A 15818-nucleotide genomic window follows, 5' to 3' on the forward strand; every position below is an offset into this window, starting at 1 on the left:
GCCCTACTAGGTTAGTTAGACTTCAGTTCTTATGAAAGGGAACTACAGTACTATGCCATCAGGTCATTTTATAGCTACCGATTTGCAGCAGCCTTGGTGACCTTTAGGCAGTTCTGATGAAGGAAACTTGCAGAGACACCTTGGCTCAACAAGTGTGTTTGCGAGCTTACATTGATGGGGCTGTGGTACCAGACTCCGAAAGCTGCTGGGATGGACAAAACGTGGACCACATGTGTCAGTGGGAGATGAAGAAAGGCAAGAGTTCAGAGGGCTTGTCGTTGATGCAGTTTGTGTCTCATCAAGTCTTCTAGGTGATTCCAGCGTTCCCAGGTTTGAGAACTGCAGTCAAATTACTGTGGCATCTTTATTTATATATCACATAAAACAGGCCACCCAGTGTGCTGCAAGCTGTGGTTGCATGTTTGGATTTTGTTTTCATCATGACTAGAAGCCATCAGAAGCAAAGTGCATGGTCTGAAAATGGTAGCAGAGTCATTCTGTGGCTGTTGGAAGAATGGATTGGACTTCGTTTGGAACGGATCATTCTGTATAATGTCCTGAAGTGATCTACTTTGCTATTGTCTGGATTATTTTAAGAGTTTAGTTACTTTTACTAGCAATACTAGATACCCTAAGATGTTCATTATATATATGTTGATTTTAGTTTAAGCATAATTAAATTATACATCCAATTTTAAGCTTCATTTATAATATTATACTATAGTGTGTATCAGATTATGTAGGTGCATGTGCACATATGTTGTGTGTATGGTAAAGTATTATATTTATATAATGATTTTTATATACAATGATTATACTAGAGTAAGTTCACTTGATTTTGGTGTCTGTGTACATAGTCATATGTGAAAAAGCCCCATTAATTTAGGAGACGAAAAGAGACATAATATAGATGGGAATATAGACAACTTAAATAAACGTGGGACTCCATCTGCTTTTTTAATCTGTAAAATAACTCATGAAGTTGGCCTAGGAGCCTCTGACATAGCCAACAGAAGGTGTAAATTTTCATTCATATTCTTGAGACATTTTATTGAAAAAGTATTTGAATAAAGTTATGTTCATTTGTACTAGATTAGTTTGAAATTTTTCTTTACAGTATTACTAAAACAATAATAGATTAATGCTGGGTTATTTCAGAACTTTACTTATTGAAAATGTCCAAATTAAGTCATTTAATTCTGAAAATAAAAAATGTTTATGGGCTGGAGAGATGGCTCAGAGGTTAAGAGTACTGACTGCTCTTCCAGAGGTCCTGAGTTCAATTCCCAGCACCCACATGGTGGCTCACAACCATCTGTAATGAGATCTGGTGCCCTCTTCTGGCCTGCAGTCATATATGCTGTATACATAATAAATAAATAAATCTTTTAAAAAAAAGATGTTTATAAAAACTTCAATGATTCATTTCAAATTAGGATTCCAGACTAGGCATGGTGGCAACAGGCCTGTGATCCCAGAACTCAGGAAGCTGAGGAAGGAAGACTAGGGACTCAGGGCATGTCTGAGCCTTGTAGTGAGTCCCTATCTCCAAGTAAGACAGCTGAATAAGCAAACTAAATTAAATGAAGGTTAATATTTTCTTAAAGAGTGTATATTTTAAAAACTTTTGTTGATAAAAGTAGCCATCTCTTTTTATATATTTAAAATTTTGTTTTTAAAGAGATAATCTTTTGAAAAAAAGTGCTAATCACCATCCAGGAAAGCCTTTGTCTGGGATGAAGATTCTTGACGTTGGCTGTGGCGGTGGCTTATTAACGGAAGTAAGTGCCTTACGGTGTTTTCCACTCTTCACGGACAGGAGCATTGCTTCGTGTGCCTAATAGTGCTAGGAAAAGTAACTAAATTCTGCAAATCATTTCAACAGTAACTAAGTAGATCATGTCAGTATGTTTACAGAAACGATCCATTTCAAACCATGTCCAGTTCATCAAACAGCTTGGGAATTTTATACATGCATTTCATGTGTTTTGATCAAAATTTTGTTTTTAACTTGGCAAAAAATTGAGAAGTGATCTTCTGCTTCATTTATCCTTTTAACAAATATATTGTTTATTTTGAAGTAAATAGTACTAATTTTAATATTATTATAAAAGTTGTATTTTCAAAATTGAAAACACTAATTTTTGGACAACTACTGAAGTTTTTTTGGTTTTGTTTTTAATAAATGGGCATGGGCCAATAAATAGCTTTGTTTGATCTCTTCTATCCCAAGAAATTAGGCAATTTCTATGAGATTAAGTACAGGTTTAGTCTGTCCTTTTACACATCTCAAATAAAGCTGGCAAGAGTTTTGCTACTTGTGGGGATCACTTTTAGGTGCTCTAGGGTACTTAGATGTGTGCTTATTGTCCCTGGGAGGAATATTTATGTCTTACAACTATGTCTTATAGTCCTCATCAATGCAGGGACCTTTGGCATCACAATTTAATCTTTGATGGATATTTTCTGTGATAGTTTTAGTATTTTATATGGTGCCTTTTGAAACATGAAATAGCAGTTTTGAATTACTAAAGAATTAAATTAATTTTTAAAAAATTTTATGTATGCATACTGTATTGACATCATTTTTCTCCCCTCCTTCTCCCTCCACTCCACACCCATATCTTCCATATCAAATCTATGGCCTCTTTAAAAAAAAGAGTTATTATTGTTACATATAGGCATTAGAATAAATTTATGAATACAACCTCCTGATCCTGCTGATTCTATTTAGTGTTGTTAGCATATGTGTGATTTTAGGGCTGACCACTTGGTATTGGATAACCATTTTAGAAAAACTTTTTATTGCTACCATGTGTTCTGTTTTCTTCTTGAGCATAACAGTTTTCCTGCCATTAGCCTCTAGGGCGACTGGGGGCTTCAGTTACCGGAATCGATCCCGTGGCTGAAAACATTAAGATAGCACAGCACCATAAGTCATTTGATCCGGTCCTGGATAAGAGGATACAGTACAAAGCGTGTTCCCTGGAGGAGATTGTGAATGAGGCTGCAGAAGTTTTTGATGCTGTTGTGGCTTCTGAAGTTGTGGAACATGTGATCGACCTTGAATTGTTCGTACAGTGCTGCTGTCAAGTATTAAAAGTAAGACAGAGTTGGCTTTTTTTGTTTGTTTGTTTGTTTTTGTTTTCTGAGACAGCATTTCTCTGTCTAGCTGGCTGTCCTCAAACTCAGAGGTCTGCCTGCCTCTGCCTCCTGGGTGATGGGATTAAAGGTGTGCACCACCACTGCCTGACTCAATTTCCTTGTTTATGTTGAGACATGCTTTGTGTATCCCTGTATGTGGTCAGTTTAGAAGACAGTCCCGTGAGGTACTGAGGAGAGGGTATATTCTTTTGGGTTTGGGTGAAGTGTTCTTTACTATCTGTTAGGTCCATTTGGTTTATAATGTCAGTTAACTCCAGCATTCCTCTTTTGTCTGGATGACCTGTCTGTTGGTGAGAGTGTAGTACCGAAGTCCTCCACTCTCCCTGTGTGAGGGTCAGCATGTGATTTAAGCTGCAGTAGTATTTCTTTTATGAATTTGGGTGCCCTTGTGTTTGGTGCATAGATGTTTAGAATTGCCAAGACCTTTTGGTAGATTTTCCCTTTGATTAGTATGTAGTATACTTCCTTATCTCGTCTGGTTAGTTTCGGTTCAAAGTTTATTTTGTCACATATCGAAATGGCTATAATAGTTTACTTTTAGGTCCATTTACTTGAAACACCTTTTTCCATCTTTTTACGCTGAGGTGATGTCTAACCCTGATGTTAAGGTGTGTTTCATAGATGTAGCCAAAAGATGGATCCTGTTTTCACATCCATTCTGTTAATCTGTGTCTTTATTGGGGAATTGAGACCATTTATATTGAGGGACATCAATGATCAGTCTTTGTTGATTCTTGTTATTATTGCCATGGTGGTGGTGTGTGTGTTTTCCTTTTTTAGATTTGCTCGGTTTTGTTTATTCCTTGTGTTTTCTTGGCTAACCTCTTTAAGTTGGAGTTTTCCTTCTAGCACCTTCTGTAGGGCTGGATTTGCATATAGGTATTGCTAAATTTGATTTTTGTCATGGACTGTCTTATTTTCCCCATATATGATGATTGAAAGTTTTGCTTGGCATAATAGTCTAGGCTAGCATCTGTGTCTCTTACAGTCTACAGCACATCTATCCAGGTCTGTAATGGCTTTTAGAGTTTTTGTTGAGAAAGCAGGTGTTATTCTAATAGGTCTGCCATTATATGTTACTTGGTCTTTTTCCCTTGTAGCATTTAATATTCTTTCCTTGTTTGTTCATTTAATGTTTTGATTATTATGGACTGAGGGAACTTTCTTTTCTGGTTGAGTCAACTCAGTGTTCTATATGCTTGTTGTACTTTGATAGGCATCTCCTTCTATGATTTTGTTGAAAATATTTTTTGTGCCTTTGACCTGTGTTTCTTCTCCTTCCTCTATTTGTATTATTCTTGGATTTGGTCTTTTCATAGTGTTCCAAATTTCCTGGATGTTTTTTGTGCCAGTAGATTTTTATATTTAATATTGTCTTTGGTTAAAGTATCCATTTCTTCTATTTTGTCTTTGATGTGTGAGATTCTCTCTTCCATCTCTTGTATTTTGTTGGTGAGGCTTGCCTCTGAGGTTCCTGTTTGAGTTCCTAAATTTTTCATTTCCAGATTTCCTTCAGTTTTCATTTTCTTTATTGATTCTATTTCTACTTTCAGATTTTTGACTGTTTTATTCATTTCCTTTTACTGTTTATGTTTTCATAGATTTCATTAAGGAATTTATTCACTTCCTCTTTATGGCCCTCTGTCATATTTATACAGGCTGTTTTAAAGTCTTTTTCTTGTTCTTCAGTTGTGTGACAATGCTCCTTGCCTTCTGTCTTAGGCTTGCTGACTCTAGTAGAGACATACTGTCCTGGATGTTATTGATTGTGTTTTTACACTGGCATCTAGACATGTGGGATTGGGAAGATTATAATTCTAGGTGTTGATACCTGTTCTTGTCTTTGTTGGGTGGTTTCTTTTTTTGTTCTTTGGTTTCTGTTTCCTCTCTAGTTCTTAGGCAAGTGTGGTGACTGTGTGTTGCCTGGTAGGAAATTCTTCTGGGATCCTGATAGATGTGGCCACCGAGGATTCCAGGTATTAGAAGCTGATACATAGAAATGGGGATGGGCCAGGATTGTGTATGGGAGATGGAGTCCTCAGGAGGGAGGAAAGCAGGGTGTTCCACTAGGATCTGCTTAATCCCCTGGAAGTGGGGTAGAGAGTGAAGAGAGACCACAGCAGGTCTGCTACAGGGCTGGGGATGAGATTGGGGATGGACTTGGAAGAGGAGGGAGAGGTGACGATCTGCAGGTAGCTGCCTGCTTTGCTGACTGAAGTTCCCAGGAAATGCCTGCTGGAATTGGGGACTGGGACAGAGCAGTGAGTGGGGGCAGGGTGAGATTGGGAGGGGAAAGCTGTGTGTAGGGAGGGAAGGGAGATCAAAGCAAGTGGTCTGCTGCAGAGCTGGGGATGAGATGAGGGGACTGCATTTGGAAGAACTGAAGGAGTGGTGAAGATCAGCCATTAGCCTACCTGCTTTGCTGGCCAGAGCAGAAGGCTCTATAGTAAAATAATTGTGGATTTACAGAAGAGTTGCAAATAAAAACCATTGCAGAATGGTTTTGCCGTCACCTGTTTTCCCCATGTATTAACACAGTGGCTCTTAACCTTTGTAATGCTGTGACCCTTTCATGCATTTTCTTATGTCATGGTGACCTCCAACCATGAAATAGTTTTTGTTGCTACTTCATAATTATAATTTTACTACTATTTAATTGTAATGTAAATATCTTTGGAGATAGAGGTTTGCCAAAGGGATCACAACCTACATGTTGAGAAGTGCTGTGTTAACAGCTTACATATGGATAGAAACTAAGATGTATCAACCTAGGTACTTAGGGCCCCACGTTGAAGGGTACACTTCCTTTCAGATGCCCACTCATCACTGTATGCCCTGAAAGCATGTGCTGACTTCAGTTGTGTGCCCCAGGCTCCTCACTTACCTCTCCAATGTCCTTTTCCTGCATATAACTCCTGGTACATATCTAAAGACAGTCACGGATAGTGGCACTGCCTTATTAATGCATAGAGAACTTGCTAGGCTTATCAGTTTCTCCCCGATGTTATTTTTCCCATTATGTATCCAACCTAGGGTTTTGTATTGCATTAGTTACGGTGTCTCTTTAATCACCTTCCATCTTGGACATTTTTATACCTTTTCATTAGTTTTTAATTTATGTGTGTGTGTGTGTGTGTGTGTGTGTGTGTGTGTGTGTGTGTGTGTGGTGTGTGTGCTCAAGCTATAGATCATGCAATGAGGTCAGAGGACAGCTTGAGGGAGTTGATTCTCTCCTATCATGTAGGTCCCAGGGTTGGAGTCAGGTCATCAGGCTTGTGTCAGGTGCCTTTATCTTCTGAGCCATCTCACTGGCCCAGATACATAGCCCTGCTGTCCTGGAGCTCACTCTGTAGACCAGACTGGCTTCGAACTGAGAGATCTGCGTGCCTCTGCCTCCCAAGTGCTGGGATAAAAGGGAAATGCTTCCTCTTAAATGGAATTTTATTAGGTTCATTTCGTATTTTCCAAGTAAAAATCTCTAATTATTAGTTTTTGTGTTTGTATCAGTATATATATCTGAATGGAGATTCTTTGACACATACAAGGAATGTGGATGCTGTAAACTTAAATCTAATTTTGTTTTTAACGGAGACCCTATGTTCGAAAAAAAAAAACATTGCTTACCACTATCACTATGAAGTATGATACTACAGAACACAGATGAAATACTCATAAATGATTCTTAGTAAGATTTAAAATACTAGAGTTTACAGAGAGGAACTACAACATGTAGTAATATGCATACCCTAATATTTTTGTCCTCTTTCTTAGTTTGGATCTAGGGTGGTATTAAAAATTGCTCTTCTTCTTACTCTATATACACAATATCTATCTATCTATCTATCTATCTATCTATCTATCTATCTATCTATCTCTTTATCTATCTATCTGTCATCTATCATTTGTCAGTCATCTATCAATCTATCATCTATAATCTATGATCTATCATCTATCTATATCTATCTATCTGTCTTTCTATCTATCTATCTATCTATCTATCTATCTATCTATCTGTCTAGCTATCTATCATCTATCAATCTATCATCTGTCAATCTATCTACCTATCTGTCATCTATCATCTATCTATCTGTTTCAATCAATGGAGAGAGAGAGACTCATAAGGTGATTTTGGAGTAGCATTTTATCCTCATTAGGCTAATGAGACTGGGCAAAAGGAGGGGCATTATCTTCCTTGCTGTTTTGGGAATAAACATAGAAAATAAAAAAATTGTCTTTACATAGGCAGACTAAATACTCACATAAATGATTTGCTTTCATCTAAGTGTTTATCTTGACCCCTTCATAATCTTTATATAAATAAAAACAAAAAAATTCTTGAACCTTAATCATTAATGTTTTTGTCAGAGAGCATTTGTTGGTAGTGCTCCTTAGCACAGGATGTATAGGTGAATGTTGTACCAACCACATTAGGCATATCACCTGAGAGAAAACATGGAAGACCTCTGTATGTTAAGGGGACACCAAGGACTCAAGGCCTTCTAGACACAACAAAGCTGGCACACATAAGAATTCACCGAGACTGTGTCAGCATGCACAGGGCCTGCATAGGTCTGCACCAGATGCCCAGGGCCTGGCCCTGCATAGGTCTGCACCAGATGGGATCCTAGAGCTGAAAGAAGTAGACAGACACACCCATTCTTTTTTTAAAAAATAATTTATTTATTCTTATTTTATGTGCATTGGTGTTTTACCTGCATGTATATTTATGTGAGGGTGTTGGATCACTTGGAACTGTAGTTACTGAGAGTTGTGAGCTGCCATGTGGGTGTTGGGAATTGAATCTGGGTCTCTGGAAGAGCAGCCAGTGCTCTTAACCATTGAGCCATCTCTCCAGCACCCCCCCCCCCACACACACACATTCTTTTTTTTTTTTTCCCACAACCAGCATTTTTTTTATTTTGCAATACAATTCAGTTCTACATATCAGCCACGGATTCCCTTGTTCTCCCCCCTCCCGCCCCCCTCACCTTCCCCCCAACCCACCCCTCATTTCCACCTCCTCCAGGGCAAAGCCTTCCCCGCGGACTGAGATCAACCTGGTAGACTCAGTCCAGGTAGGTCCAGACCCCTCCTCCCAGGCCGAGCCAAGAGATCCACACACACACATTCTTAACCCAGACGCTCTCTCCAGTTGATAGCCACTTGCAAATGAAAAATTAGTTTTCTCCAAGGGAGTCTCGCTGGGGAAACAAACCACTTTTAAGGGTAGACCCCATGCCCAGCAGTGGGCTGGTCACAAAGCAAATTCAGTGGCATCTTTGAAGGTTCTTTGTCTCTTAGTGTTAAGTCAGTGCATTTTTTTAACCTTACACGTCCTTTGCATTATATATTAAGGCTTCCAGTTTTGGTTTTTTGTGGGATCCTGTGTGTGCAAACATGTGTCTCTGCATCTGTATGTGTTTCTTGTGCGTTTTCTTTGGCTCTTTTTCCTGTTTGACTGTTTTGTGATATTCTGATTATTTGTTTTTAGTTTATTTTATTCCTTAGATGCCTGTTTGCTTTCTTTTTTTAAAATATTTTGAAATCATATATTTTCAAGACATTGTTTTTTGTTTTTTGTTTTTTGTTTTTTTTTTTTGAGACAGGGTCTTTCTATGTAGCCTTGCCTGGCCCAGAACCTGCTAGGTAGACCAGGCTGGTCTCAAACTTACAGACCACTACTTGTATCTGCTTCCTGAGTGCTGAGTTATGGCCGGAGGTGAATCTTGATGTATGTACAGTACAGGCTGGCCTCACACTTTGTGACCCTCCAGTCTTTGCCAGAACTTGAAAATTGCAGGCTGACCTGTGAGGGTTAGTGTTAACTATCAACTTGACAGAATCCAGAGACACCAGGAGAAGGACCTCTGGGGGATTATGTCGGTTTTGTGGCCCATAACAGATGAACCCTTTCTTGATTCTTCATGGGACCCCAAATGGTATAAAATGGAGAAAGCAGACTGAATGCCCGTACACACGCATCAATCCATCCCTGTCTGCTCTTTACTGGGCACAATGTGAGCAGTCCCTTATCCATCCCTCCGCTCTTCACTGGGCACAGTGTGAGCGGTGCCCTTTCTATCCCTGTGTTATTCACTGGGCACAGTGTGAGCAGTCCCTTATCCATTCGTCTGCTCTTCACTGGGCACAGTGTGAGTGGTGCCCTTTCTATCCTTGTCTGCTCTTCACTGGGCAGTGTGAGTGGTGCTCTTTCTATCCCTGTGTTCTTCACTGGGCACAGTGTGAGCGGTGCCCTATCCATCCCTCTGCTCTTCACTGGGCACAGTGTGAGCAGCTGTCTTAGGCTCTGGCTGCCACAGTGATGAGCTGCCCTTATGAACATGGAGCTGAGATCTGCCTTTCCCTATGAAATCTTCTCATAGCTCTTACGGCAACTGGAACAAGACACTGGCTCTAAGTTCTCCTGCAGCCATCCCCCTGCCGTGGGGTTTACTTTTCCTTAGGATGCTGCTCTGTATAAATGTTTTTATTCTGTACATGTTCTAGAAGTTACTCAAACCTCACAAGTCCATGATCACATTCAGTAGTTGCTGGGATCTCCAGGTTCCTGCCACAAAAGCCACACTTCTCTTTCTTAGTTTTTGAGGATTTTTGGAGCAAATCTCAGCCCTTAGCTGGCTTTATAAACCCCAGTCTACATCTCTAAAGCAACAATCTTTTTTTTTTTTTCAGTACTATCACACTGACCACATCAGTCGAATGCTCACGGCCCTTGTGCCTGGCTGACCTTCGGCTTTCCTGGCTCTCTCTCTCTTTTTTCAAAACACTAGTCTCTTGGAGCAAGGGGGCTCTGTGTTATGTTTGCTCATTGATTCTGCTTTTGTAGTGGAGAAGGACACGGAATACACTGCTGAACAGGCAAGGACTCCAGCACCGTCACCTTTCCCCCCAGAGCTTGTTGCCCTCCCGGCTGAAGTCGGGCCTCTGTCCCCATGCGGCTATTGACCTAGGGGCTCCTAGGAATGGAGCGTCTGAGCAGCCATGTCTCTGACTGGATCAGTCTGTGCTATGGAACAGCCATATCAGGACATCCTTACATGCCTTCCTCTCCTCTCCCCTCCCCTCCTCTCATCTCCCCTCCCCTCCCCTCCCCTCCCCTCCCCTCCTTTCCTTTTCCCTGTCCTTCCCTCCTACTCTGACCTTGAACTCCTGAACTTCCTGCCTCTGCCTCCCAAGTGCCAGGATTACAGGTGTGTGCACCAGCCTGGATAAAATTCCCTTCCTTTGTGTATGGATATGGAGGTTTGAGTGTGCATGTGTGCGGGCATGAGAGAGAAAGAGAGAGAGAGAGAGAGAGAGAGAGAGAGAGAGAGAGAGAGAGAGAGAGAGAGAAGGTCAAAGGTCAACCTCAGGTATTTTTCTCTGATCTGGAACTTGCCAAGTAGTCTAGACTGGCCAGCCAGGAAGCCTCAGGGAGCCCATTGTCTCTACCTCTCCCCCGTGCTGGGGTTACACATGCGCACCACCATGGAGCTGGAGTTTCCTCTCTGGCTCCCGCCAAGCCCCAGCAGTCCGACAGCCCACTTATAAAATAGACACACAGACGCTTATATTATTTAAACTGCTTGGCCTAATGGCTCAGGCTTCTTGCTAGCTGTTCTTATATCTTAAATTAACCCATTTCTATTAATCTATAAGTTGCCATGTGGCTTGTGGTTTACTGGTACCTTACATCTCGCTTGTCATGGCTGCGGCTGGCAGTGTCTCTCTCGCCTGTTTGCTTTCTAACAAGAGACAGAAAGGGTGTGGATCTGGATGGAGGGAAGGTGGGGGAGGAGATGAGAGGAGGAGGAGGAGGAGGAGGAGGAGGAGGAGGAGGAGGAGGAGGGAGAACAGTAATAAGAATGTATGGTATGAAAAAATGTATTTTCAATAAAAGGCAAAAAGAATGTAAATGTAGACATGCATCAACCTTGACGAAGTATTTAGTCCATATAAAAGAGTATATATCATTATGTAATAGCAATGAAAGAATTTTGAGCCGGGCGGTGGTGGCGCACACCTTTAATCCCAGGCAGAGACAGCCTGGTCTACTGAGCGAGATCCAGGACACGCACCAAAACTACACAGAGAAACCCTGTCTAGAAAAACCAAAAAAAAAAAAAAAAAAGAATTTTGAGTTGAAAGCTGTGCGTGATGTGTAGACGTAGTGACTGTGTCTGTAGTAGATTGTCTGTAATAGGAGATTTTCCCAAGAGAGAACTTACGTAGGTTGTTTGTTCTTAAATCATTTGGAAAGAAGGAGAGAGGGGAGGTAAGCCTTTACCTGGCAGTTCCTCCTAACTTCTTATACTTCACCTCCACTGTTTTACTTACATATCCACTTCCTCCCTTAGCCTGGTGGCTCTTTCTTCGTTACTACACTCAACAAAACACAGCTGTCCTACGCCTTGGGCATTGTTTTCTCAGAGCAAATCTCGGGCATTGTTCCAAAAGGCACTCACACTTGGGAGAAGTTTGTTTCACCTGAAAAGCTAGAGAGTATTCTGGAACCAAGTAAGTATCAAGATTGTTTTCCATTCCTGTGTGAACCTTTATTGCATGTATAATTATTAACCTAATAATCTAGCACTTATTTAAGCAGGTTGCCATTTTTTTTCAGATGTTAGCTTAATCTCTTCAGTTATGTCTTAAACTCTTTGAAATGATAGTTATGGAGTAGATACCACTTCCGACTGGCACTTAGCCTTGAGCGATGATCAGTAAACCCTTTCCTGGCTAGCCGAATCTTCATTGTTTAAGGATGGGTGTCAATGTGTATTACTTATTCATGCTCAGTTTCTCCTGGTGAACCCTGCTTATCTCAATTTACCTTATGATTTCTCCGGAATCTTCCATACTTAGATGTCTTTTCAACTTTCATGTCATTTCTTATGTATTTCTGGTACCTGCATAAGTGACCAAGGGTCACCATGATGGATGTCAGAGTTGGTATTTGAACACAGCAGTGTGCTTTGGAGTACATATTCACACTTGATCTTCTAAGTATAATTGTATGTAATTTTCACATTTCTTCACTCTTTTCTGGCCCATAATCTCCTTTTTGTACTCTACACTGTGCCTCACCATGCTTTGGCACAGTAAAAGCTTTGTTTTTGACCTCTGTTAAGTGATGTTTCTTAGTTCACCTGCTTGGCGTTTTGGAGGTCTTGCTGAGTACTTAGTCGCCATTTCCCATGCTTCTGTTAACAAAAGTGCACCAACAAACTCTTTTAATTAAAATATTGTCAGTTCAAGGCAGTGTGGTGGCTTTTAGAGATGTCTTGTAATTTTGTTGAAAAGAGACTAGAAAATGGATATTTTAAAGAATATTTTTGGAGCTTGTGCATACTTGTAATCCCAGCATTTGAAAGGCTGTAACAGGAGGCCTGGGTATTCAAGTTAGCCTGGGCTACGTAGAAAGCCTGTATTATATAAAGCTAGTCTCAAACAAGATGAGGCCCTGTCTCAGCAAATAAAAGGGAAAACAAACCAAAGAAGATTCCTTATGGAGACAATCTCTTGTTGACAGATATTCTCAAGTGACATTTACTATTTGTTAAGAACTTAGAGAATTCTAAGCACTGAGCTATTTTAGACATACCTCCTCTAATTCCAATGCTGCAAGACACGTGATCTGTATGTGGCATTCAGAAAGGGTCACCATTACAGTAGGATCAGAGCAGGCCTTTGACCCCAGTCCTCTGCTTTGGAGTATGTATTCTCACCTGCAGTTAAGTATGATCCAGGCATGACTGCAAAGTACTTTTGTTCATTAAATTAGGAATTTTTGAAGAATTACTGTAGACTCTTGTAGTTTGAATGGTAAATATTTATTGAGTCCAATTTCTGACTTTTTTCTTTTTTAGATGGTCTGCTAGTTCAAACTGTGGCAGGAATGATCTACAATCCCTTTTCAGGTTACTGGCATTGGAGTGAAAATACCAGCCTTAACTATGCAGCGCATACTGTGAAATCCAGTGCGTGGGAACACCCAGAACCTGCTGAGTCTGCTTTAAAGGAGGACACAGAAGCACTCCAGGCTAACGCCTCCAGTAGTCCACCTGTACACGAAGAGCTGAAGAAATGAGATATCTCCGAGGACAGTAACAATATGCTTAAAAGTGTATTGTGTACAAATTCAAAAAGCTTTTTTGAGTGAGGTCCTGACGAACAAAAGGTCAATAAAAATATCTAAATCATTGGAGAAAAGTTTCTGTGTCACCTAAGAGACACTTAGAGTAATTTTCTGGGCAGGTATTATCAAATGTGCTCAGGGAGTTTAAATCTCTAAGCTTTTATTATAGAAACGTGTGCTTACTTCATTTCATTTACATATTAGGCATTTCCCACATATGTGTACAAAACATATGCTGTTGTTTATTTTAACTTAAGGAATCTCTGTTGTATATGGTATTTCTTTATTTTTAGTTAAAAGACCCAACTGACTGATAAAAAGCTACTGTAATTTATATCACTTATTCTTGGGAATACAAAACATATTTTAAACCTATGGTGGTGATACATAGCATTAATCCCAGCATTTAAGAGGCAGAGGCAGGTGTATCTCTGTGAGTTGGAGGCCAGCCTAGTTTACATAGTGAGTCTAAGCCAGCTAGGGCTATATAATGAGACCCTGTCTTAATCAATCAATCTTTTTCTTTTTCATTAGTTCTTGTGGATTTCTGGATAGTATATTGTGATCATATTCAACCTCCTACCTCAACTCCTCTACCCACCTCTGTGTGTGTGTGTGTGTGTGTGTGTGTGTGTGTGTGTGTGTGTGTGTGTGATGCACACACCTGTCAAATTCAGTTTGTGCTGCCCTTAGACTTTTGGCTGTGTGGATACCCTGGAGTGTGGTTCACGTACCAAGAGCCCCACCCTTAAAAAACAAAACAAACAAAAAAAACCTGATACTCTGTCTCCCAGTAGCAATCAATTGCCAATAACTCCTAAGCTAATGGTGGGACTTTGTACCTACCTCTCCTTTTCATGCTGGGATTTTGTCTAGCTTAAACTTGTGCAGGTCTTGTCCATATTATCACGATCACTGTTAGTTCATATCTATCATATGTGCAACTGCCCATCGTATCTAGAAAACATTTTCTTGTACTCAACTGCTACCTCCAGCTCTTATGATCTTTCTGCTCCATCTTTCCCAGTGATCCTTGAGCCTTAAAGAAGGGGATGTGACACAGATGTCCCATTTAAGGCTAAGCATTCTGCAATTTCTTACTCTTTGTACCTTGACCAGTGTGAGTGTCTGTGTTAGTCATCATCTACTGGAAGAAGTTTCTCTGATGAGCACTGAGAGGTCTACTAACCTATGGATATTACAATAAATCATTAGGAGTTAATTTAATAATATGTCCATTTAGTGGAATAATAGTAGTGGGTTCTCTCCTAGGATCTATGACTTTTCTAGCCATAGATTAACCCCCATAATGGTATCATCTTGTGGAGTGCACCTTAGATATACTTAAATGGTTACAACCATCTCATGTTTTGATTTAAATTATTCTTATACCATCTTTGTCACAAATTGCACCAATAGGCATATCTTGCCAGGCAGGTTACTATCATAGTTTGCAGGATTTATGGCTGGGTAAGACTGATGATTACTTTTCTCTTCCAGTAGTTTGCATAGCACTTGCCCGTGCTATAAAGCTAGCCAGTAGGGACTAATGTCTTCATGTTCTATGAATCAAGTATGTGGTCTTCAACAGTAGGGTTTTACTACCAAGAACAGTGACAATACCATGTAATATTTGGGGGTCTATGGCACCCCACTGGCTACCAATTCAAAAGGAGGTTACTCATTCCTGGTATTGGGATTTTTACTTGGTATCACATGGGATTTAGTAGGAATATTGTCATCCTGCTATGGGGTAACTTTATCTAAACTCTTTTTATATATGTATATGCATTTATTTTAGGAAGCCTCTTTAGTACTAGGTTTCCGTATGGCTTTTCCAGAAGGTTTCATCTAGTCTTATCCCTCTAGATACTCCTTCCTTTGCCTTCTTTTCCCATCCCACCTCATTTAACCCTTCTTGTTCCATTTTTGCCCTTTCTTCCTCTTATAACACTGCACTCTCTCAGTTCCCGCCCATGTACCCTCATTCATTTCCTTACTTCCATGGGCATTCCAAATAGAAACATATGTCTGAAGGATCAAAGTAAGATCCACACATGACTGAAAGAAAACACATTGAGGGGTGTGTGTGTGTGTGTGTGTTGTTTTTCTGGGTCTGAGGTTTCCTTCAGAATGATTGTTTCCAGTTTTATCCATTTATCAGCAAATTTTCCTTTTAAAATAATATTTATTTGAGAATTTTATATAATGTGTTTTGATCATATTCACCACCCTCTCAATGTCTCCCATTTCTATCTCAACCTCCCTTCCTACCCAATTTTGTGCTCTCTCTGTCTCTCTCTCTCTGTCTCTCTCTGTGTCTCTGTCTCTGTCTCTCTGTGTCTCTGTCTCTCTCTGTCTCTCTCTCTGTGTCTCTGTCTCTCTGTGTCTCTGTCTCTCTCTGTCTCTGTCTCTCTGTCTGTCTCTGTCTGTCTCTGTCTCTGTCTCTCTCTCTCTCTCTCTTCTGAGTCCAGTTTATATTGGACAACTACCCTTGGGGATAGGGCCTACCCTG

The 15818-nt window shown here is 40.3% G+C and overlaps 1 protein-coding gene across 1 annotated transcript in view; it reads left to right on the forward strand.

Moving 5' to 3' along the window:
• Coq3 (coenzyme Q3, methyltransferase) overlaps positions 1 to 13367 on the forward strand; it is a 32108-nt gene extending 18741 nt beyond the window's left edge. The window contains exons 4-7 of the mRNA XM_059254058.1: positions 1682 to 1781; positions 2860 to 3102; positions 11523 to 11682; positions 13035 to 13367. Coding sequence (XP_059110041.1) covers positions 1682 to 1781; positions 2860 to 3102; positions 11523 to 11682; positions 13035 to 13255 — 724 coding nt within the window. The 3' untranslated portion in view covers positions 13256 to 13367. The remainder of the gene's footprint in view (positions 1 to 1681; positions 1782 to 2859; positions 3103 to 11522; positions 11683 to 13034) is intronic.
• The last annotated feature ends 2451 nt before the right edge of the window (positions 13368 to 15818 follow it).

The sequence above is a fragment of the Peromyscus eremicus genome, chromosome 2 (assembly GCF_949786415.1).
Source record: "Peromyscus eremicus chromosome 2, PerEre_H2_v1, whole genome shotgun sequence".
NCBI classification, from domain to species: Eukaryota; Metazoa; Chordata; class Mammalia; order Rodentia; family Cricetidae; genus Peromyscus; species Peromyscus eremicus.